The following is a 25333-nucleotide window of genomic DNA, read 5'->3' on the forward strand; positions in this document are numbered from 1 at the left end:
TCTCAAAAGTTAGGTCTTTATAGTACGAAACTTTTTTTTCGCGAAGGCACCATGTCAACAATGCCTAGAAAAGTTGCTTTTTGCCTTGTAAAAGTACGTAATGTTTCTCCATGTTCTACGTGTTATTAACCAATCAAGGATCATGGGAAATTTGATTGATTATGACGTCAGACGCAAACTAGTCTTTTTATCTCTGTCTTCCAGTATAGGAGCTTTCTATGGCTCGATGGGCAACAACTTCTAGGTGGCCAACTAAGGGGTGGTGCAATAATTATGTGTACCCCGGGGTGGTGAATTCTCAAAATGGTCTGCCAAAAATCACTTGCCTCCCCCTCTTTGACCGTGCCAAAAAATCTTTGCCCCCCTTCGATGTGCCAAAAACCTTTGTCCCCCCTTTTGGCGTGCCAAAAAACTTTGTGCCCCCCCCCCCCTTTACACATGCAAGATTTTTGGGAACCTGAATTTAAAACCTTAAATTGTCTTATCATATAATGCGAGCGCAGGGAGCAGGAAATTTTGCATAAAAAATTATTTGAACGTGTTCTTAATGATTTCCTACGCCTTTTTAGGGCGTAATATAGAAACGGTGCCCAAAATATCTGTGCCAAAAATTGCTTGCCCCCCCTTTCAACCTGCCAAAAATCGCTTGACCCCCCCTTTCGACCTGCCAAAAAATGCTTGTCCCCCCCCCCCTTGCTCCCCCCTATAATTCACCCCCCGGGGTACACATAATGATTGCACCACCCCTAAGGGGCTGTGCAATAATTATGAGCCCTGGGAGGGTAAAATTGGGGGGATATTTGCAGCCGAAAGTGAGTGGGGCAAGCAATTTTTGGCAAGCCGAGAGGGGGGGCAAGCGATTTTTGGCACGCGATTCACGGGCGCCTTTTGGCCGAGAGGGGGGCAAGCGATTTTGGCGAGCCGTTTGAAATTCTAGCCCGGGGCTCATAATTATTGCACAGCCCTAAATCAATCCCCTTCAGGAGAATCCAGCATGGGGGCCCGGGATGGGGGCAATTTAAAGCCGTGTTTAACATTTCCATGAAAAATAGATTAGTATTTCTTTTCTGTAAAATGTTTATAGCTTTTACTGTCAGATAATTTAATATGTTGGAATTTGCTACCACCATGAACATCAAGTAGGCCTACGCGTTCAACTAACAGTGGCGTGGCGTCATAGGGGCACGGGGCACATGCCCCCCCCCCATCGATCTGAAATTTTTTTAAATCCCATGATAGGAAAATTGCTAAAAATGGCTTGTGCCCCCCTCAGATCCGGTGCCCCCAATCATGGTTGGTGCCCCCCCCAATGTGATGACCCACGCTACGCCACTTTCAACTATTATTTCCTTTGTAATAATAAAACATCGGTTCCTGAGATTTATTCAAAATCTCGGATTGTGACTAAACTACATTACCTTAATTGAGTCTTGATTTTTTCAGGGTATGTTAGTTTAATAAATTAGGCCTACATTGAAATTTATGTAAAAAAAAAAGTTTAAAAAATATTGAGGGCATCCTCAGCAAATGTTATGGCTTTAAGGTTAGGCCTAGATACATGTTGCGAGCGCAGATTTGCCTATTATATTAAGCATTTCCGTTCTGTTTTCCTAAGCCTTTTTAGAGTGTTTTATTTAAAAGGCACCCCATGAATGTGTGCCAAAATAGCATACCCCTCTCAGCTTGTCAAAATTTCTTTCCCCCCCCCAATTTCACATTCAATGAATATTGGATGGGTAGGCCTACACACACGCATATTTGGGGGGGCTTTGGGGGCACGAGCTGGCCCCCCGGGGTAAAAGCAGGGGCGGCCAAAACGAAGGGGCGGCGGAAGAAGAAGGGGCGGCAAAAAGAATTAGGGCGGCAAAAAGAAGGGGCGGCAAAAAGAATTAGTAAATAAAAAGTATTAAAAAAAAGCTCGAATAAATAACAAAAATAGTGCTGTTTTTTTTCTGGAATAGGGAGTAACAATTTAATAGTTCTATGCGCGTATGCGTTGGAAAATAACAAAAAAAAATAATTGACTTGAACATTCTTTTGCAATGGCCCTTATTTTCTTTTTAAAGGAATTTTTATTCTTACCCACAATCCACGACTCATTGAAAAAAAAAAAGATGGCCGCGCCCATGTAGAAAATTTAATTGATCTTTCCGGTTAAAATACTTGTTTAAATTGTGTTAATAAACCTAAAGTGAAAGCAAAAACAGATCAAAATGAATGCACAAGAATTTGGAAATGCTGAAATAGATGCAATTGAAGCTGCATCAAAACGTGTGGAAAATATGCTAAAGGTAAGCTTATTTTTTATTTATCATTGACATTGTCATTGACTCATTGTCTTGAACTGTCTTGATCTTTCTTGATCTTGATCTTGATTTAGTACTGGCCAACACGGTCAGGGAATGTGCGTGCGGTGTGCTTGGTTAGTCTTGATGCTTCTCTTTGATATGGTTGGCTACAGCTTCTTTAAACTGTGGTATGTCTTCTATTTGGGTTATTTGTTCAGGTAAATTGTTCCAGTTAATAATTGTTCAGGGAAAAAATGAAAATTTCAAGCAGTCTTTGCTGGTGGTGATTGTTGTGTAGGCGTTGCAGTGAAGGTGCCGCGATTGACGTTGGACGGGCTGTAGTAGTGTTCCAGTTGGCAGGGATAAGTGGCCTAGGCGAGATTGCTGCAGGATGGTTAATCTGCGAGAGGTTCTTCTGTTCTCCAGCGAGTCCCATTCAAGGGTTTTCAACATATTTGTAACTGTTCCTGGGGTGCGAGATGTGTAGTCGTTGAAGACAAAGCGAGCAGCTCTTTTCTGTATCATTTCAATCTGGTTTATAGAATCTTTGGTATGGGGATCCCATGCAGCCGATGAATATTCTAGAAGTGGTCTAACGAGGGATCTGTAAGCAGCTTCCTTGGTGGATTTAGGACATGAATAAAAATTTCTCTTGATGAAACCCAATGTCCGGTTTGCCTTTGCAGATATCTGTTGAATATGGTTTTTCCAATTGAGCTTACTGGTAATGAAGACACCTAAATAGGGGTGGCCATCCGTTTCATTTAAAACAGAGTCACCCAGTTTGTATTCAAAGTGCTTCGGGTTTCTGGAGTGTGTGAGTCTCATTATGAAACACTTTGAGGGATTGAAACATAATTGCCACTTTTTCTCCCATTCGACCAATGTATTAAGGTCTTCTTGAAGCTCCTTAGCATCAAAATCATTTTGTGTTTCATGGTATAAAACACAATCGTCTGTCACTGGCGAAATGTGGACAATTTGTCTACCCTACCGACGACAACCAAAACTGAAACTGAAACTGAAACATGTTGAATTTTAATTTTTCATGATCATTCAGGGCTGTCAACTCTCACGCATTGGCCGTGACGTGAGAGTCTCACGCATTGTGTCACTTTCTCACAGTCTCACGCCAAGAGGTAGCATAATAATGTCACTCCTATGTAGTAAATCTCACGCAAAACGCTGGAAAATGAGTAAAATCTGACGCACCATCAAAATAATTTGTTGCTCCTAAAAAATAGATAGTTTTACCGCTACAGTTTTCGTTTTTACGGTCCGTATTTTTAGTACATTGTAGTTCCGCACAAACTTTGGGTCGTGGGTAAAATTCAATGATAAAAATAAGGGTATTTTTTTGAAAAAATGACGTTGATTCCCTGTGATAAAGGGGTGTAATGAAAATGCGCCCTCAAAATGATAAAAATAGTGGGTATTTGGGAAAATTTTCCATGCATAATAGGGGGTAATATTGCTGCAAATGAAATGTCCTCGATTCCCCGTGAAATAGGGATCATTTTCAAATCCTGGAACGGTCATACGTCCTACCTTTAATACAAACTGAACCCACCGGGGTGATTGGATAACTATTTATCTAGATAGCTCGAGATACATTTAATATTACACATACGTACAATTGTACATTAGGTAGGTATCCTAGGTGAATTCAAATTTGCCATCAAATTGCATCGTTTTATATATCAAATTAAAGCCCTTGAGTAAACTAAACCAAAACTGAAAACCTTTTTTTTTTCATAGCACTTTCCGTAGCAAAGTTACATCTTGTCAAAGATTGACTTTCATCAAAAAGATTCAGCTAGCAAAATTCCCCAAAGCGGCATTTCAGGGGTGTTTCTAGATCTTAGTCTCATGGCGATGGCAGCTTTTTTAATGGAACTGCTATCCTCTAAAATTCCATGTGCGACTTGATTATCACCATAAAAATCATATATTTGGGTCAAGTGAAGTATAGAAAACATATTTATGTAGGTTTCCTTCACCCACCTATTCTCGAAAAAAATTCAAATTTCTATGTAAATATGCATTGTGTTGGGGCCCCGGTCTCGGCGAATTCGCTGACTAGTAAATGTGTTAACTAAGGTTTGCCTATAGGTTACCTACATTAGGCCTACATGTATGTAATGAAATTATTAGTTTCCCATCACCCGCCCGCAAGTTTCAATTTGACCAAAATTTTCATTATTTTCATAAAAAGTCAACTATCTGAAAATTGAGATTAAAGGGGCATTTCGTGATCCACAGCCTCATCCCCCCACTTTTTTCAAAAAAAGTTGAGATTTTTATATCACTGGAAACCTCTGGCTACATAATGTTTATATACAAAATATTTCTTGCAGATTAATTCGTTTTGCAAAGATATCGTGAAATTTGAATGCATTTTGAATTTTTTTTTTTTTTTTTTAGGTCAACCATGAATGATTTTTTTTTTTTTTTGAAATTCGAGTATAATCCCATCCCCCAATTGTGAAAAATTTTCACATAAAAAGCGGGTGGGACTATACTCGGACCAAACCCGTTTTAAGATGGTCTTTCATCAACAATATAGGTATTAGGCATGTAAGCTTTGACAATAATGAAATTTTCCAAAATAATGAATATTAGCCTTATCCTGCTGTATTTGATCTAGGCGCGGGCACCTGTAGGTAGAAATCCCTGGTTTTTTGAGAACAATAATACAAATACAAATAGTGAAAGAAGCGCCGGACCAGGGGCTACTTTGTAAAACAATAGCCCCTGGTTCACAGGGTTTTACAGGTAACCAGGGGTTATTTACAATGAACCAGGGGCTACATGTATTCAATGGATGGGGAAATACATTTTGATACATTGCTCAATCAGACTGGGAAATAAGCGCCGGACCAGGGGCTACTTTGTAAAAAAAAAAAAAAACCTGGTTGGGTTTTACAGGGAACCAGGGGCTATTTTCAATGAAAATTCCCCAGCCTAGTGGCGCGACCTCGATGGCCATCATTTCTATTCACCATTCCCTAGGTGAAATACAGCAAGAAAATGTACATGTAAGACCTGCCTGTATTTAAAGGTTCCGGTATCTCAAACTAGCTAGCATGGCATGGACCGGTCAAGGGTACATAGAATCTAGGCTAACTGACAATCAATCTTGAGTTTCCCATCACATAATTTCTGAAAACAAGTGAGGTTTACTTTTTCATTACGGTACCATATTCATTATTTTTGTGACTTTCAATACGACCATGTGAGTGTAAAATGCATTGTTATTTACCGCTCACTCAAATGGATGTTTAGATCAAGTGAGATTTAAAAGTACTATGTCAAGAGGCTGCAAGGTCGTTAGCAAAATGGATGTTTTGATTTTGATTTTCCACTAAAAATACACTATATTCTTGTATTTTTGCAAATTTATGTAACCATTTTTCATTGTAATTGACTTTCATCCGCCTTAGTAAAGTGCAAGTACTACAACCCCTGTTACATGTACATTCCCATATAAAAGACCTGTCAAAATTGTTCCGGTTGAAACAAACACTCATAGTCCACAGTTCATGTTCATGTTCTACCCGCAAAGTGTGTGATGTGTTTGCGAACGCGGTACGCCTGTTAAACGCATGCTTTGATTACCGCGTATGTGTTGCAAAAGACTTCTGGCGCATTGCTAGAAAACTGCACATTTTGCACATGCGTTTGCAGGGATAACCTTGTTTTTAGTCGCAAGATGGTGGATCGCCGGATCCGTGCAAAGGGCGAATAGAGTGATTCACACAGCATGAATAGGGGATTAAAAAGCTGTGAAGTGGCTCCATGTTCTTCATCAAGATTAATGCCATCAACATTTACATGTACATTGTAAAAGCAAACAGTTCAGGCTCAGAACATTCAATTCAATTCAATTTATTTCCATCAAAAATACAAAGAATACTTAATTAACACCAAAATGATTAAAAAACACAAGATGGAGTAGATGCAACAAAAGGCAAATGCCTGCAAAAGTGTTGCACCACCTTAAAAAAAAAAAATTTAAACACACACACATAATAACTAAACAAGATAAGTGCGGAGGCCTAACAAATAAGGATAAACAAAAATAAATAAGTCAGTGATGTTAATTTACCGGCAAATTAAAAAATGACGGTTAATCAACCGGTAAATAAGCATTAATTTACGTTCATACATACACGCTATATAACAGCGCTGGCGTGATTGGTCGTCCCGGATGTGAGATCGTCGGGTAAGGAAAATCATGTTTTTTAATAATGTATTTGTATTTTTTTTTTATATTGTTTTGATGATATAAGAATCATAAAATATTCAGGTACGTATGAACGGGGTTCCTTCATATATCTACACATGATCATGTCAGTAAAATAAAATGAATATTTTGTTAATAATTTTGGTTTTTGTTATCACTTCCTATCATTCCTCACTTGAAGAGTCGTTAAACAAAACATATTTTGGTGCATGTGTGTCAATTTTGAGCAAATAAAAATGACCAGATTTGTAACCAAATCGATCATTGCCATTTTTCCCTACCTACAATATGGCAAATTTTAGTGACAACTAACAACTGAAATGTTTTAAGGGGTACTACACCCTGGCCAATTTGTGCCTATTTTTGCATTTTCTCACAAATTATAAGCGCATTGGTGACAAGTCAGATATGAATATTATAGGGCAAGGACTACAACTACTGCACTGAAAATTCAGCAACTCAAGTCAAGTAGTTATTGATTTATTGATCAAATATTGGTTTCCCTCATTTTTGACTGTAACTCCACAACTGTTGTCTGTGCTGAAATAACATTTCCACTGCAGTAGTTGTAGTCCTTGCCCCTATAATATACATATCTTACTTGTCACCAATACACTATAATTTTTGAGCAAACTACAAAAATATGGCACAAAATTTGGCAAGGGTGTAGTACCCCCTTAAGGACAAGCAGAATCTATGCTTAGATTGTCCTCTGGACATGCCTCCTTTTTAAAACTTTTTTGGACACTGCTCAAATGGAATAGCCCATAATGGGGTTCTCAAATGGAATAGCCCATAATTTACATCTACATGTGTGTGTGTGTAATTCATTCTCTATTTAATATTTTTATGTTAAAAATTAATCCTTTATAGCGACCTGACCAACTTGAAAGAGTGGAACAGATTCGGAGGAGAGAGGCCAGGAAAAAGGTATGATCTGTTACAGGGTGATTGCACAAAAGGTCATACATTGTAAGTTCAAATTGTCCTCCAGAAGACATGCAAATACATGGAGTACTAAAGAATCAAGATTGACCTACTGACCTCCTGTGCAAAGGCCCTACATGTATATTAGTCCAACATTTAAAGGGCAGCCTACACATGGAATAATTTATCTCCAGCAGAGTTGTCCCATCATGGCCGGATAAGAGAGGTTGGACTGATAAATATTTGAACTAGTTTTGTACAGGCTGTTTATGCATTTGAATAGCTTAATTGAAATTGTTGTGTTATCTCCATTAGAGAACTACCTGCCGATTGGCCAAAAAGAAGTTTTCATTTTCAATTGGACCAATCAGCAACATTGTTAGAATAATTTCACCATGCAAAAAAATTGGGGTGAATTATTTGCAAAGCTCCATTCTGATTGGTGATTAAAGTAAAGATATCAAAAAAAAGTGGGTCAACCTTTTCGGGCTGTTGAGAAAGGGGCGGCAAAATTTTTGTTTGGTGGATTTGGGCCCCCCGCCCCATACAGGCTTGCCCCCCCTGGAAAAAATCCCAGTTACGCCACTGAATGCAACATCTTCATGTGATAGTGGTCTCAATCAAACATTTTTCTTGTTTCCATGAGGTTATATATCTAGTGCATAATGTGAATCTTCATTGTAAAAAAGTTTGTGAATAGATATGTGAAACTGGATTTGCCGCATAGCATTAATTACTTGTTCGCTTTTTGATAATTTGATTGCAAAGTGGGGGAAGAAGTGGGCTGTAAATGCAATAAAAAAGAAATCCGGCATATAGCGCCCCGCATATAATGCATAGCTTTTTTCCTGAATATAAAACAACAAAAAACTGCATAGGACGTATAGTTTTCTGACCAAATGTTTCGGAGACAAACTTTTTTTGTGTCTAATTTCATTATTCTTCATATATCACATTATAGGCATCAGTTGAGGCTAGATTGAAGACAGCAATGCAGTCACAACTGGATGGTGTACGTACAGGGCTGACTCAATTGCAGAGTGCCTTGGCTACAATCAAGGAGGTTAGATCATGGTGAGTCATGGGGGATACCCGTCAGTCCGAAACACCATCAATCCGAACCCCAGTCAGTCCGAAAACCTGTTACGGTTAGGGGTAACCCTAACCCTAACGATAACAATAACCCTAACCCTTAACCCTGACCCTAACCTTAACCCTAACAGGTTTTCGGACTGATGGGGGTTCGGATTGACAGTGTTTTGAACTGACGGGGACCGAGACCCCAGTGCATGAAGCAAGTCACACTGTTTTCACAGAACCAATGTATTAAGCACCAATTGGGTGATTATGGATCTCATATTGGTACTCAAATTCATTCTCAAATTGCATCTTAATTTTATCCAATTTGAGACGATTTTCAAAATGAGATCCTTTATCCAAATCATGAAAATGAGATACTTTTGAATAGCAGTGTCACATATTTTGAGGGGTATAATGGGTGTGCTTTGATTGCTCTATGCCCCATAGATTGTGTACTCATGTCCAGGGTGTTAGCTAGCCACCCGTCATTTTGGACAGGCAGTTTGTGCTCCTGGGACAGGCAAAATTAATGCCTGTGACATACATGTAATGCTAAATTCTAAAAATAATGCTTGAGTAATTTTCTGTGAATCAAAACAATACCAGACACACATATAGCAAGGCTATGTCAAATCCTAGCTGAGATCCTGCTCATGTCTAACTCATTTGCATAGTGCCTTGACTGCAATCAAAAAGGTTAGATCATGGACGGATGGTGAGTTACTGAAGTGAACCCAGCCACATATTTTCAGCATCAAACCATCGAAACCGATATATTGATTCAAAACGCCGAAGCAAAAGCGACGTCCCTTTTTTTCGAGTTGAAGAAATCTCAACTCCTGAGCGATGTTGCTTGACACATGAATGTATCAACCAATCATTTCCTATGAACTGGATCTATTATTTTGCTAATTAATTTTACCTTTCTTAGTCATTAACTTGCGGAGATGAATTAATTAAAAACAATAATTATTGACAGTTCTAAAAATGTATTTTTTGAATGTTTTTCTTTTCTGTAGGGTTAAAGAGGTTGATTCCAAGTACCTTGAGTGTGCTGAGCTCAGCTCCAAGTTAGGGGAAGTAAAAGAAGTTGCAAACCGCCACAGTCAGGTAAACTATCCATCTGTCTTGACTAACTGCAGGTTACTCCTTCATGTAATTTTACACGAAATTAGGGTGTGGGTCAAGGTTACAGGCATGAGAATTTTCAGGCTTAAACCTGAATTCAGGTTTTTTTGTTGTCCAAATTTCAGCACTTTCATTTAATTTCAGCCCGTTATTGGCCTTTTTAACCCAAATTCACACACTTTGTCAGGCTTTTTTTCAATAACTTCAGGTTTTTTCATGGATGATCAGTTCATTTTGTGTCGGAAAATTGAAAATATTCTCAGATGACTTTGGTTGTGTGTCATAGCTTGACTGACTAGCGCCGCCCGTTGTGACACAATCGTGCTCCAAAGTTCTAAAAACAAAAACTGAACAGTTTGCAAGAGGAATCCTGCCTGGGGAATCCTGTTGCAAAATTGTCACTTTTTTTTCCACATAATTTTTCTAAGCAACCCAGACATTTTGAAAAATTTGGTGCATGGTGTAGAAATTTTCGTAAGGTTTTTATTTTCGCGATTAATTTCAGGACCGCAAATTTTAAAAGCCCAAAAAATATTGTCTACTCGTATGTAGGTTTTTATCTGTAACTCGTTGTTGGGCACGAAAAACCTCATGTGCATTGGCCCCTGAATATGCTTTAAAAAGCAAAATCTCCTATGTAACTGGTTGGCAATTTTGTTTTAAGCATGTTCAGGGGCCACAAACACATACCGTATTTCGTCAAATAGTCGCCCCCCTGAAATAAACGCCCCAACCACTTTTTTCAACCAAGATGTTTCAAAAATTTCGATATTTCCATGCTATCTTGTGTAGTAAGCTTACCAAGTTGCTCACATGGTTGATAATAGCAGCAATAAATGGCGATAATCTGCATCGGCAACCCGGAAGTGAACCAAAAGTCAGTGTCAAAAGTTCATAGTTCGTCATTTTAGTGTGACTTTTAAGCTTACTTAATGATTTTCACGGGAATTGTCGTGCTAAAAATGACCTCTAATAAACGCCCCCCTTGGGAAAATGTAACGCCCCCGAAATACGGTATGAGGGTTTCCTGTATATGGTGAATAAACAGCAACTCGTGAAACATTAATACCACAAAAATATCATGCTTAAATTAAATACTATATGATGCCTTTTGCAAAGGCTTTCAGGAATTAGGCTATTCCGGTTGAAATCCTTACACCCCCTATGAAAGACATGATCTTAATCTCCCACACAGGGGTGTTGGTGTCAAATGGAGTCACCCATTCAGTCAACCTCATTTGAAATTCACACTCTCTGTGAGAGATGTCTTCCATACAGAGGTGTATGGATTTCAAATGGAATAGCGCTTTCTATGACATTGTCAGGACTAAGAGATGTCCCACCCACTACCCACCACACCCCCCACACGCCGGGTAAAATTTTCAAACGACATGGCCAAACAAATAAGCCCCCGCCCCCCTGTGCACATGCCAAATTTTTAGGATTCCAATTTGCAAACTTTAAGGGGGTACTACACCCCTGGCCAATTTTGTGCCTATTTTTGCATTTTTCTCAAAATTTATAGCGCAATGGTGACAAGTAAGATATGTATATTATAGAGGCAAGGACTACAACTACTGCACTGAAAATTCAGCAACTCAAGGCAAGTAGTTATTGATTTATTGATCAAATATTGGTTTTCCCTCATTTTTGACTGTAACTCCACAACTGTTGTCTGTGTTGAAATAAAATTTCCAGTGCAGTAGCTGTAGTCCTTGCCCCTATAATATACATGTCACCAATTATCTGTAATTTTTTGAGAAAAATGCAAAAATAGGCACAAAATTGGGCAGGGGTGTAGTACCCCCTTAAATGGTTCGTCCACCAACATCTTGGACTATAAATGACACAATGCTGGTTTCTAACCAAGGAATGTAAGATGCAATGTCCTTGGCATCAGATCAAGTGAGATGGTGTACTCTTGTGCAGTGTTCGATTTACCTGGATTAACATAGCAAAATGCTACTCACAATTTTAGAATTGCTACTCAAATCTGAAAGTGAGTAGCAGTTTTTTTTTTTTTCCGCAGAACCCAAAAAGGGTTCTGCCGTTTATTGCATCACAAGAAAAACAGAAATAAGACCACACACAAAATACGAAGTTGTACATATTACATAAAAGAGAGCAAAACAATACCATCATAAAGCATCCTAAAAAAAACCCAAAAAACAAAACAAAAACCCAGTTTTGCTACACAAAAAAAATATCTGAAAATCGATCACTGGCACTGCATTTGTCTACAAACTTGCAAGAAGGGAGAAAAAAGACGATAGATACAGTTATGGCCGGAATTCCCCTGAAAGTAGAAATGTTTTGGCGATGGTAAAAAGGTATACAAAAAAATCCACAAAATATGGTGAAAACAAACTGCTACTCACAATTTTGGAATTGCTACTCACAATTTTGGAATTGCTACTCACAATTTTGGAATTGCTACTCACAATTTTGGAATTGCTACTCAAATCTAAAAGTGAGTAGCAGTTTTTGCTACAAAAAAAAATAGATGAAAATCGAACACTGCTCTTGTGAAGACCACAGCAGAGAGAGAAATGGTCTAGATATATATTCATTGCGAGCACAGCGAGCATGAAAATTTGTATATTTAAGCGTGTCATTACTGTTTTCCTAAACCTTTTTAGAGCATTTTATTTAAAAGGCACCCCATGAATGTGTGCCAAAAAGCTGTCACCCGTCTTGGTTTGGCAAATATTGCTTACCCCCCTTTCGGCTGGCCAAAAAACTTTTTTCCCCTCCAATTTTACCCTCCCAGGGCTCACAATTATTGCACAGTTCTTAAAGTAAGAATTTATTTAGATTCTTTCATTCTTCTTCCTAGCTTGCTGCTGCTGTTGAGAATTTGAAACATATCTTTACTGTGCCGGAGAATGTCAAGAAAACTGAACGGTTTATTGAGGAAGAGAAGTTACTGCTAGCTCACAAAGGGTATGTATAGGATAGGCTTTTGTTAAGGAAGTGAATTTACTGTTCGCTCATTGGGGGTATGCATATACATGTAGGTGTTGCCTGGTAGGCTTTTGTGACAGGTAGGCCATCTTAATTTAATAGTTGGTCTCAAAGCCCTGGCGTGCATTGGTAAAATCACCCACTTTTTGCGAGTTATTTCTGCAAGCCTTTAGTAAATTTTGCTGTTTTTATTTTTTTATTGATAAGTGAGTAGATTACCACTAGGTATGGATAGGCTTTGTAATACTGGGAGTGGGGGCACGTGAAGAAGATAGTACTTTTAGGGGGCGCTTTCAACTGAGTAGCGATAGATTACAGTCTTTGACTGCTCAAACACCTCACCACCTGGTAACTTAGAAGAGTTCCCATTACCAACCCAATTGTACGGTATCAACCCACAGCAGCTGAAGGGAGTATCCCATCATGCATCTGCTTGCTCCATAGCAAATACATACAAAACATAAGTAAGAGTGGCTTAGATATTGAGAGCTATGGATATTTTCACAATACTTTGAAGATCATATTTTTTCAAACAAAAGTCTTAACTCCCCTGATATAAGCGAGTAATTGAAAGTTGAAGTGAGGGATTTTGTGTACACTTTTTATGGCATGTGCAGTTCTACTGTGGTACTGCAGAGCATGATGGGATACACCTATCTGCTGCTGTGGTATCAACCAGGCGACAGTGAAACAGACAGTATGGTACAAAGTATTTATGTTATTTTATTACATCCAGGCTGATGGAACTGGAGAGTTCTAGAGATGACTTGTTGTATGAACTTCACAAACATCCATCTGAGAATCCAAGTGATGACTATGTAAGTTTAATATGAGAGTACATGCGTGATGTGATCAAGCAAAATCAGTCTGGGAGACCGGCATATTCAATTTAAAGTTTTTTACATGATTGTATTTAAAGCATTTGCCAAGCTACATTTTACAGAAAATCCCATTGAAATTGAACCTCACCTCACCTCACCTCACCAGGCTGTGTTCGACCATTGTTGGACGTAGCCCTCTTCATGATTCTTCCACTGTTCTCTGCTGTCTCTTGCATTTCCATGCATGTAGGCAGTAATGTCATCACGCCACCTCCTCTTCTGTCTTCCTCTTGATCTTTTCCCTGTTCTTGATTCTTGTTCTGAAATTGAACATTCAGTTCCAAAGATATGAACAGTTGAAGTGTTTGCAAAACAATGTACAACAAAAGAAATGATTGTCTTTGTTTGTCTTTATCTGAAAATCAATATTTTTGACTTCTGACTGATTTTGCTTGATCACATCACATATTATGAAAGATGACACTCCAATCTCAAAACCGTGGACGAAAAAAGATAACAGATGGCGTCTAAGCAGTCAAAGTCTCGGCATCACCCTATAATCAGAGGTGTAAGTCTTCCGGAAATTCCCGGAATTCCGGAAATGTGGCCAAAAAAAAAAATTTTATTTTATTTTGTTTTACATTTCCGGAATTGGATGATGATAATTCGTCATAAAAAGAGCAAAATTTTTTTTTTTTGAGGGGGGTGATACCCTGCAGCCTAATCCCCGGACAAGCCCCCGTGCACTTCCGGAAATTTGCCGAGTGCTCGCCTTTGGCTCGCATGTTTTTCAGGGAGTGGATCATTACCACTTACACCTCTGTATAATGAATATGGCTATAGTCAACTGAATTATTTTTTATTCGCACTAGAGTTGTGTTGCCTGAATGACAATCTCTTCCCAAAATACGGTATTGCAGTAATGTTAAATTCATTTTAACAGGATTTGCAGTGTGTTTGCATTGAGGTGCAGTAGAAATTCAATGTAATTCGGCCTCCAGGCCGCAATTTTTGTGCCAATAATATCATATCATAAATTGATGTACGTTAGTATGCATGGACCTTTAGTCAAGCCAATGGCCTTGGTCGTGTGATCAAGCATGGTGAATCAAATATTGTAAAAAAAGATTTTAAGATCATGTCATACAGTTAAAAAAGATTTTAACAGTTTAATAGTTTTAAAAAATTGCTTGTGTTCACTTAAAGCGCTGGCATAAACACGCAAGATTGTAAAAAAAGATTTTAAGAGATTGTCATACAGTTAAACTCTTGTTGAATAAGTTCATCAGGTTGTTGATTAAATTTGTTTTTTGTTTTGTTTTGTTTATTGTTTGTTTGTTTTTTGTTTTGTTTTTTCAGTGAAAATACTTTTGTAGTATTTTGTTCTTTTGTGGAAACTGATGATTGACACCTTGTTATGTGATGATTTCTTTTGATTTCCTCTTACAGTTATTGAAGAACTATTTTGCCGACGTTGATCAACTTTCAGTAAGTATTACACCCATTAAGGATTTAGAAAAGTTACTGTACCATTTTCACCCTGATGGGGCAGTGACATCAGTGCGCATTTTATTGGGTGTAGCTTCAAATCGCTTGTGTTCACTTAAAGCGCTGGCGTACACACGCAAGCCCCCGCATAGATGTGCGTGCAAAACAGTTGCCTCAACATAGACGTCACTACCATATCAGGTGAAAAAATGGTATGCACATACTGAGAGTTTTAACTTTGAACTTCTTATACAGGGTGTCCCAACGTATACAGGCTAGAGGCCCAACAAATGTGTTTCTTCCGCAAACTTGACTTGGCTATCTAACCGCCATAATATGGTAACTACCATAATATAGATTTCAAATGGAGGCAACCATTCAGGTGACCTGATCTTAAATTCACACTCCCTATGGGGAAAATTAAGGTCATGTCTTCCATAGGGTTTCTATAGTCATTTGAAGCCGAAATAATGAGGTAAAATGAAAGAAAACCCACCTGCCATTTAATTGTGGAGCTGTGGGAAGTTTATGAATAAACCCCAGGGATCAGTCTTTAAATTTTACTGTAATTAAAGTACTTCAGGCTTAGTCTTTCACAGGGTATTTAATAAGTACACCACTGGGATGACAATCATGCAAAAAGTAAAAATTAAAAACAAATTGAGGGCATTGCTGTGAGCAAATTGGACGTTATTGTTTAAACAGGAAGCCCGCTTGGCCAGTTCTCCACAGAAGAACTGACTTATACCTGTTACTTTGTGATGACAGACAGAAGAGAATTTACATGGATACATTTTTCATTTTAAAGGTCCGTAACCCGATCGACAGCATCGAGGTTTTGGTATCACATAATAGATACTATTTTTCTCATTACTATCCTGAAATTTGACGCTCCAAGTCGATGTATTTCGGAGAAATCATGAAACACAGCGGTTTTTACAGGTTACCAGTTGTTCGCATTCTACACGACACGGGAGTTTCGGGTAGTCATAGAATGAAATCGGAATAGATTCGGAAGACTTCACCCCAGTACCAATTCGTCCGCAAAAATACATCAAATAGGCCCCCTAATGTCAAACTATAGATGGCGCTATGATATAAAACAAAAAGCAAAAATAAAGAAATACATAAGAGGTGAAATAAATAAGGAAACATGACCTATATTGTCAAGCATTATACGAGGAATATGAAAAAAATTATGAGAGCACCTCCCCCCCATTAAAAAATTAGTTAAAAAATAAAACAAAGAAAATCATAAATATGTGAAAATGTGCATCATATAGCTAAAAATAGAGAAATAATTAAGCGAAGTAAATAGAGCATGGGCTATCTTGTCAAGAATGATAATGAGCGCAGTGATATGTAATGTTTTTTAAGATTAATCAGTATGAATAGAGGGTATAAAAGTGTACAGGAGCGAGCCGGTTTTCAGTGCCAAGGCGAACACTTCCTGTTTCCACCGGGTCATGAACTCGGCAGTTGTTTCGGGATGCCTGACCAGAAGGCAATTCACACGTACCATTTCATTGGCTTGTTAATATGCTAATTATTCACATTTATGCTGAAATTGTTCCCGTTTTCTCACATAGATGGATAAAGGGGACAATATTTGACATTGTATGTAAGTTTGAAGAGAATCCATATCCTAAACTGATAGGGTTACCCCCCTTTAAAGGAAGGTGACCTGATATATTTAGAAAATCAAATTCTTTAAAACTTACGTATGGCCGTGTGTCCTGAACTCGCCACCCTTAGCGTTACATGACAAATATTATGAATTTTTACACCAACCGGGTTTCTAATTAGATTATCTCGACAATCATCAACCCTAAACTAGCAAAAGTATACATTTTTGGAAAGCTGAAGGCATCAGCAATTCCAATATATACATTTCAACTCATTATACAGGGTGGCCTGCAAGTTATACAGGGTGGAATAAAAAAGATTTTGATAAAAAATGGGTCACTCAATGCATTGCTTATTACCAACTTACAGTAATAAACTGAAAGTAAACAACATTCATTTGGTTAGAGGAAATGAAGAGCCAACTGACTTCGGAAGAAACCAAAATCACAGCTGTTTGGTAATCTCGGAATATAGAGTGTCCCAAAGTATGTTAGATTATTTTACAATTCAACATATTTTGAACCTAAACATTTCCCCCCTAACCCATACAGAAAAAATATGTCCATATTTAGATTCCTCGTCAAATTTCCTTCAGAAAATCTATACTTTGACTATGATAGGATAAGTAATTAAAATTTTACAGTAACTTTCAGATTTTGAAGACATCTGCATTACTTACTACAGTGTTTAATATGACAACGGGTAGTTTTGTATGGAAAAGTTTGTATTTTATACACTAAACCAATCATAAATGATTAAAAACAATTAGTAGAATTGTTTAGCTGTAAGGCCGTGAGTCGTTTAGATGCTAAATAGAGTCCAAATCCAATTTACAGCCTTTACAGAAGCAGATTACGCACTAAAAATACCAATCCAATAGAGTTTGTGTGTACCACCTCCCCCACCACCACATCCCCCACCACCGCCACCCTGCCCATTCTGAATTCTATGAAGCACAGTGTCAGTATTAAAACAGTTCAAGTATTTCTTTTTACAGGGTTGAAAGTGCATTTTATTTAGCAATAAAATGAGACCACAAGCATGACAATAACTTCTTGCTTGACAGAGATATCATCATTTGTTTTGAGTCGACTTTGGCAAAATGTAACGTCACCACCTTTTTTTGGTGGCGAGCTCAAGACACACGACCGTATAACATAAAATATCATCCCTTTCAAGCACTCATGCAAAAAGAACATGTAAATATTTTTGTAAATGTGACTAACTTCTGATGGAATTACCGACATTTAAACAGTGTGATATTGGTAGTCTATAGTGTTTTTATAAATGATAATCATCATGATCATGTAATATATTGATTTCAAGTGAAAGGCCCTATTTTTCTCATAAACATATTGAAATTAGAAGTTCCAACTCGGTATTTCGGAAAATCATCAAAAAACTGCCGAATTAGTCTCAAATGGTACATGTATACCACATTTGAGACTAATTCGACAGTTTTTTAATGATTTCTTCGGAAATATACCGATTTGGAATGTCCAAAATGTTTATGAGAAAAATATGAGCTTTCATCTGATACCAAAATCAGCATTTTGATGAGGTAAAGTGAGAGGATGAGGTTGTCAATCAGGTTACACACCTTTAAGATCTTGTGCTCTAACATAAATGTCTGTAAAAATAATAACTTGGATGTAGTCTTTAATTGATTGTCATCCATGTCTGCAAAAATAATAATTTGGATGTAGTCTTAATATTGATTGTTATTTTTGTTACCTCACAGGACCAGTTATTCAAGCATATCAAGGTGGTGTTACAGCGACTGCTAAATTGTGCTCGAGAGAACCCAGCTTTGCTTGTCACAGCTCTAAGAATCATAGAAAGAGAAGAAAGGTACAGTGCTGTTAATACGTCAATTACATGATATAATCATCTGAGTAACCAATCAGTTCAGTTCAGTTTTATTTCATCAAATTCATCCATTAAAAATAAATACAATATAAAAAAGTTTTTACAAACATCGTATAATATGGTGAAATGATGAGGATGCCACTGAACGCAGAGCGTGTTGTTGTGGCACCCTTTACAGAAGTTAGTATTAAATAATTATGATAAACTTTAGACTTTAAATTTTAGAATAATAATAAATACAATAGCAAGATATATATGCCTTGTGGGTTAGGTATAAACTAATTATCACAAGAGCTGTGCTTTCAATTATAAATCAATGAGTAGTGATGGTGAAAATAACAACCAAACCTACACAGTAGGTGTAAAAGGGTTGTAAAATCCCATTATAATATAAAACAGTTCAGGCATGGCATAAGTATTACGGTACAATAATAACAAAAATGTAAAAATTAGCCCGAGTGAAAGCATAAGCACATGATTGCACGTGCACTTGCAACGAGTCTATATAATGAGCTAAGTTATAACTTACATAGCAGGTAACTATATATTTAATGCAATATTTTGTAAATTAAATCTACATATTTAATGGAACGATAAATTAACAGAGCAAGAACAATGAAATGCAAAAGTGATAATCTGCATACAAGGCAAAGCGAGCTAACAAAATTTATCAAATAGCTTATTTTTAATATAACAAAGTAATAATAATAATAACTAAAGACTGGAACAATACAAACAGACAGACAAAGCGGGTCCGATTTGTTGTGGAGCATATATACTGAATTAATTTTATGCAAGTAGATCCTGAAAAATGAGAAGGAAAAAACCAAACAAAAACAACAACTGCAGGTGTAGGCTAATCAGTGTTGTACATATGTGCTGATGAGGATTTTTTTTTAGTGTTGGATTTGAAAGATGGCACTGAACTACAAGATTTGATAGACTGGGGAAGTGAGTTCCAATAAAGGGCTCCTTGAATACTAATTATATTATCAGCCAATTTGGTATTGGACATTTTAACGTGGAAATCATTGGCTTGCCTAGTATGGTGATGGTGAATACTTTTGTTAGTTCTAAAAAAAGATTGTGGTGGTATTGGAACATAAATGTTCCGAGTTGATGGAAATAAATATCTTGCACCTTAAGAGTATTGAGTTGTTTAAAAGCGGGTCTGTATGGGCAAGCCAAAGAGAGTTGGTGCATGTCCGAATAATTCTTTTTTGTATAAGGAATAATGAATTTATATGGGAATTATTTTTGTCAGCCCAGATAATGTTGCAGTAGGATAAGTAGGGAGAGCAAAGGTGTTATAAAGTGTATGTAATGATTCCTGAGGTAGATAGGGCGAACCTTACGGATAATACCATTATATTTAGAGACCATTTTGGATACATTGGAAGTGTGAGATTTCCATGAAACATCGTCATCAATTAATATGCCTAGAAATTTAGTTGTGTGAACTTTGTCTAAAATATGATTATCTATGAGAATTTTAATATCTTTGTTATGAATATTACTGTATTTATTTTTGAAAACCATGAAATTAGTTTTTTTGATATTTAAGGAAAGTTTATTTAGTTTAAACCAGTTCGAAATGGTTACTAGTTCATTGTTAACTAGAGTTTCAAGGGAGTTTTGATCTTTATGTGAAAAAGAATATTGGTGTCATCGGCAAATATGACGAAGTCCGCATTGTTGGAACAAAGAGGAAGGTCATTAATATAAATTAAAAACAAAAGTGGGCCCAATATCGATCCCTGTGGTACACCACATGTGACAGATGTCATATCAGAGGAAATCTGATTGAAAACTACATATTGTTTTCTGTTATTAAGATAGCTGCGTATCCAATTATTAGCAGTGCCTCTAATACCATAAGTGTCAAGTTTATTTAAGAGAATTTCATGGTTAAGTGTATCGAAGGCTTTGCTAAGGTCTAGGAAAATACCAACTGTATGGAGCCTATTATCAAGATAATTGGTAATTTTGGTGTAGAGTTCGTTGATAGCCATGTAGGTGGAACGTTTTTGTCTGAAACCAAATTGTTTGGGACTAAGGATATTGTGAAATGAAATGAAGTCATAAATTCGGTTATATGTAACCTTTTCAAGTAGTTTAGAAATAGCTGGAAGAATTGAGATGGGTCTGTAATTTGAAAAGTCATGGGAGTCCCCTGACTTGAAAATTGGAGTTACTTTGGCAATTTTTAGTTTGTCAGGAACAATGCCGTTTTTGATTGAAGAGTTAAAGATATGACAGAGGACCTTGCTGATATTATTAATAATTGATTTTAATAGAATAGTGCTGACGCCGTCCACACCCGAACTATGACTAGCGTTTAATTTTGCACATAATTTAGTTAGTTCATCTGGTGTTGTTGGAGATAGAAAAATGCTGTTCATTATGGAAGGCGTGGATCGAGCCTGAAAATCCCTGTCAGGAGATGGAATTTTATCAGCAAGGTTAGTTCCAATGTTGGTGAAGAACTCGTTGAATTTGGTGGCAATTTCATGTGGATTAGTGATTTTGGCACCAGAGCTATCAGTGAAAAAATCAGGGAGTTTAGAATGTTTGTTTCTCCCAAGTAGACTGTTCAAAGTAGACCACATCTTTTTCATGTTATTATTATGGAGCTCAATTTCTTTGGTGAAAAATGATCTTTTGGCAATTCGGAGGAGACTATTAAGGTGGTTCCTATATTTAGTATATTTAGTTTTATTATCATCAGTGGGTTTAGATATAAATTTTTTGTATAATTTATCTTTAGTTTTAATAGATTGTATCAGGCCTTTTGTGACCCAGGGCTTTTTTGGATTATTACGGTTGTTAGATTTAGTGTTTTTCATAGGACAATGAATATCGAGTAAAGTAAGTAATTTATCATTAAACATATTGTAAGCTACCTCAGGGTCATCAGTATCATACACAAGATGCCAGTTAGTTAGAGAAAGGCGTTATTGAGGCCTTTGATGTTATTAGGCTTGAGTTGCCTGACTCGTTTGACAGTTGGTTTGGGTGGCGAATTGAACCTGGCGCCCTTTGAAATAGTGAAGATTGGGAAGTGATCAGTGAGATCTGTAATAGTGATGCCAGACTTATGTTTACTTGAGACATCGTTGGTGAATATATTGTCGATTAATGAGTAAGAAATCACGCCATGCCGAGTGGCGAACCACACGGGTTGGACGATCAATACATGGGAAAAAATCATGCGAAAAGATCAAGTTGACAAATTGGTTGGATTTTGAACATTGATCGTATTTTAAGAGATCGATGTTGAAATCTCCTAAAAGATAACATTTTTTCTTTTCTCTGGCGATAATGTCCAAAGTTTTAGAAAGTTGGTTCCTAAAATCGTCAAAAATCACATATTCTGGCTTGTAAATGATACCAACGATAGTGTTTTGTGACTTGTGATTTATCTTGAAGAACACTGTGTCGCAATGACTACACTCAAGTTTAAGATCATTTCTTTCTCGAAAATTTATGTTTGGATTTATGTAAAGCGACGTTCCACCTCCTTGTCTTTCCTGCCTCATGCAGTTTACAGATGAATAATTAGTCAAGTCGACTAAGTCGGCTTCATGTTGATCATTAAACCATGTCTCACTAAAGCCGTAAATATCAAAGTGATGATCAAAGATGGAGAGATAATTTGAAAAATCATTTGCATGTTTATTGAGGCTCCTGGTGTTAAGATGCAGGATTGAGAGGTTACTGGTGCTAAAATCGGTTGCGTCAGGCAAATCATCACCACCTAGATAATTGCAGTTATTGATTTTTTCATAGCTAAGATTCTGAGAGTCATAAAAAAAATCATTATGTGAATTAAGTGAACAGTTGAATGAAAATGGATCAAATTTGATATCAGGGATGAAATCGGACATAGAACATAAAACAATTAACAACAATAGCAAAAAAAAAAAAAAGTTATGTAAAATACAAAAATAATCACTTAGTTAAGAAATGATCAATTCAAATTAAATAAACTTAATAAATATTGACAAGTACATAAACCATAATAGTAGTGTTCATCAGAGCAAAACAGTGAAGCAATTATGGAACACAAAAGAATAGTGATACATTAAAAGGCTGGTATTCAGGTAGTCATGCATGGATCATGGAGCGTTACAGAGGTATGACGGAGCAACGTTGACCAGTTCAATCGACCATGTACAACTAGTACTAACATAGCTGTTAGAGGAATAAGTGGTAGTAATAATGTACTTGGAGCACATCAACTATTAGATAATCAACCACATCAAGTACAGCAATTTGGACGCCTAAATGACATAATGTGTGAGTAACAAGATTTGTAAGCATAAGTGTTTCAAAACAAGGAAGTTACATGCAACTATTAACTAGGCAGTTTTAATAGTTGATAGAATTGTGAGTGATAAGTTTTTCTAAGAAGGGAAGTTACATGCAACTATTAACAAGGCAGTGCGAAAGGAAAATATAACACAGAAAAGAGTGTGCCTGGTCACACTTTACGCACTGGTAATATTATCAAAGTAGAAATCAAAAGTTGGTAGAATTGAGCATATACATCTAGAAATCAATTCAGAGAGCTCAAAGCTGCACAAAAGGCAATACATGACAACACAGGTCATACATAAATTAAAAGTAATATAATGAAACATAGCAACCATTAGATGAAAAACCATAAAATAATAACCATGATAACAACCAGTCAGTAATATTTAGCCATAACTGAGGTCAGTTAAATAAATGACAAACCATGAGTTTAGTAGGTCGTGTGTCAACCATAAAGCATTGTGGAAAAAAATGTTTGCAATGTCAAGTGCATGATTTGAGAACCATGAAGGTTTGGAGATCAAATTGCCGGAGCAAAAGTAAGTCATGCATCAAACATTAGCAAACATTGTAAGTAAGACTGATATAATAGCCCATTAGCTCGAAAAACATTTTGGATACAAATATAGAAAAATAATTTTAAGAAATTATCAACCATAAGCTGTATAGACTAGTGTTGTGGTCGGCATGTTTTTTTCAAGTCGACATGTCGATATAATTTTATCCCGACGTCGATATGCATGTCGACATAATACAAGTTTCAAAATCGGCTAAAACGCTAGCCAAAAACACATTTAAAACAACAGTTTCTCATGTTATACGCCTGGGTTTTACGTGGGTATAGATAACCTTACCTCAATACATAATGGTGACTGATTATTTCGGACTCGTAAGTTGGAAATAGTCCAAAATACCGAGTGCAAGAGGAAAAATATTGTTTTCATTTCAGTAATTTCAACACTCATTTCATCAGGCTGTCATTCATAAAATCATGAGACTATATTCTAGAGTGTCACAGGTTGTACCAATTATAATTGGGAAATCCAATTTTCCGCTCCACTCATCAATCATCATGCTCATGCCCGGGGCTTATGCAATCGCGACGAGTGCCGCCCGACACAACGATTCACAAACGTTTGGCCCGCGAGGTTCAGGTTCGGGGTTTCCCCGGGTTTCCCGGCCTATTTTCATGGGACGGAAAGTTTTTATTTCGTCAAAGGGGAGGAGGCTCAGGCCAGTAAATAACTTTTGTTGTGTACTTTACTTTCACGTTTCATTATTAACAATAACATTGACACGTGCACGCGTTCTGATTAAATTTTTAATTACATTAAATTATTATGTAATTAAAAATTTAATCAGACGCGTGCGGCGTTACACTTACATCTATCAATTAAATTAATGTTATAAATGTGCCGTATGAATGAACGCACACTGCACCACCAAATGAATAAAGGTTAATCAAAAATAAAACCGTGTTTGTTTTATTCTTCTATTCTAATGTTCCGTTCAGGAAGCTTCTTACTTTCCGACTTTTATTTCAAACTTATCATTTAACTTCAAAGTCAGCGTATTTATTATTTACGCAACGTTCGTTTTCTTCTCTTAATTTATTTCTTTTATTTTTAAATACATCTTGCTCTAATTAATTCATTTTATGAATCCAATTCTGTACACTGCACTGCAGTAACTGGATCATTCACCCCTCCATGCGAAATGTTTTAATCCATTTATAACTTTACAAGTTATGACTTGATCGGACAAATGTTTTTCTGATCAAAAATTACGTAACATAAATTAAATAGTCCGATTCAGAGTCGGTGTTCTGTTATGTTACGTATTTTAAGGATGAATTGAATATGAACATGTACATGTACACACCCCTAAACAGACGTAAAACACGTGTTTGCGCCAAGCCCCCAGACAGGCTGTGAGACAGCGCTGTCTGTTTCTACTGCACTGCAGTGTTTTCTGTGTACAAGTACATGTACTGCTGGCACCTGCCGATTTAGAACTCATTATAATAAAATGCGTAATGTTATGTTGGTTCCCATCTACGAGCGTGTACTGCACTACTGAATACTGAGCGGCAATTGAAAGTTGTGAGAATATTTTATGAAATACGCAACAAAGTAAGGTTTTCAATTTATTTTAACTCAGTGTGCTTCATTATTTTTTTATTAAAAATAGCAATACAGCTCATTGCAGCGTCTTATAGTGATCATTGATTATTTTTATTTTCCATTGACGTTTGTCGACATGTTGCATATATATATCGACATGTCGAGATTTGCTCTATATCGACATAAATATCGACAAACGCTATGTCGACCACAACACTAGTATAGACTGTATGGTAATGCAAGCAATAATGTGGAGAAGATTATTTGCAAGATTATTTGCAGGTATCAAGTGCATGATTGAAAATGAAAGACCAATAGAGGGTTGGAGAACAAGATACCTGAGCAAGGAGTAAATCATGCATCAAATACTAGCAAATTTTATCAAGAATAATGAAGTGACTTTAACAGACTTTAAACAGCATAAGCCAATAATGTTTAGATCAATTAAAAACAACC

General features: G+C 36.9%; 1 protein-coding gene across 2 annotated transcripts in view; it reads left to right on the forward strand.

The window, feature by feature from the left end:
• Window positions 1–2108: 2108 nt before the first annotated feature.
• Window positions 2109–25333, forward strand: part of LOC140162910 (exocyst complex component 3-like) — a 75334-nt gene continuing 52109 nt past the window's right edge. For both annotated transcript variants that reach the window (XM_072186220.1, XM_072186221.1), the window contains exons 1-8: window positions 2109–2291; window positions 7408–7464; window positions 8423–8535; window positions 9561–9651; window positions 12506–12612; window positions 13370–13451; window positions 14904–14942; window positions 18310–18419. In XM_072186220.1, coding sequence (XP_072042321.1) covers window positions 2214–2291; window positions 7408–7464; window positions 8423–8535; window positions 9561–9651; window positions 12506–12612; window positions 13370–13451; window positions 14904–14942; window positions 18310–18419 — 677 coding nt within the window. In that variant the 5' untranslated portion in view covers window positions 2109–2213. The remainder of the gene's footprint in view (window positions 2292–7407; window positions 7465–8422; window positions 8536–9560; window positions 9652–12505; window positions 12613–13369; window positions 13452–14903; window positions 14943–18309; window positions 18420–25333) is intronic.

Source organism: Amphiura filiformis, chromosome 10 (genome assembly GCF_039555335.1).
Source record: "Amphiura filiformis chromosome 10, Afil_fr2py, whole genome shotgun sequence".
In the NCBI taxonomy this organism is placed as follows: Eukaryota; Metazoa; Echinodermata; class Ophiuroidea; order Amphilepidida; family Amphiuridae; genus Amphiura; species Amphiura filiformis.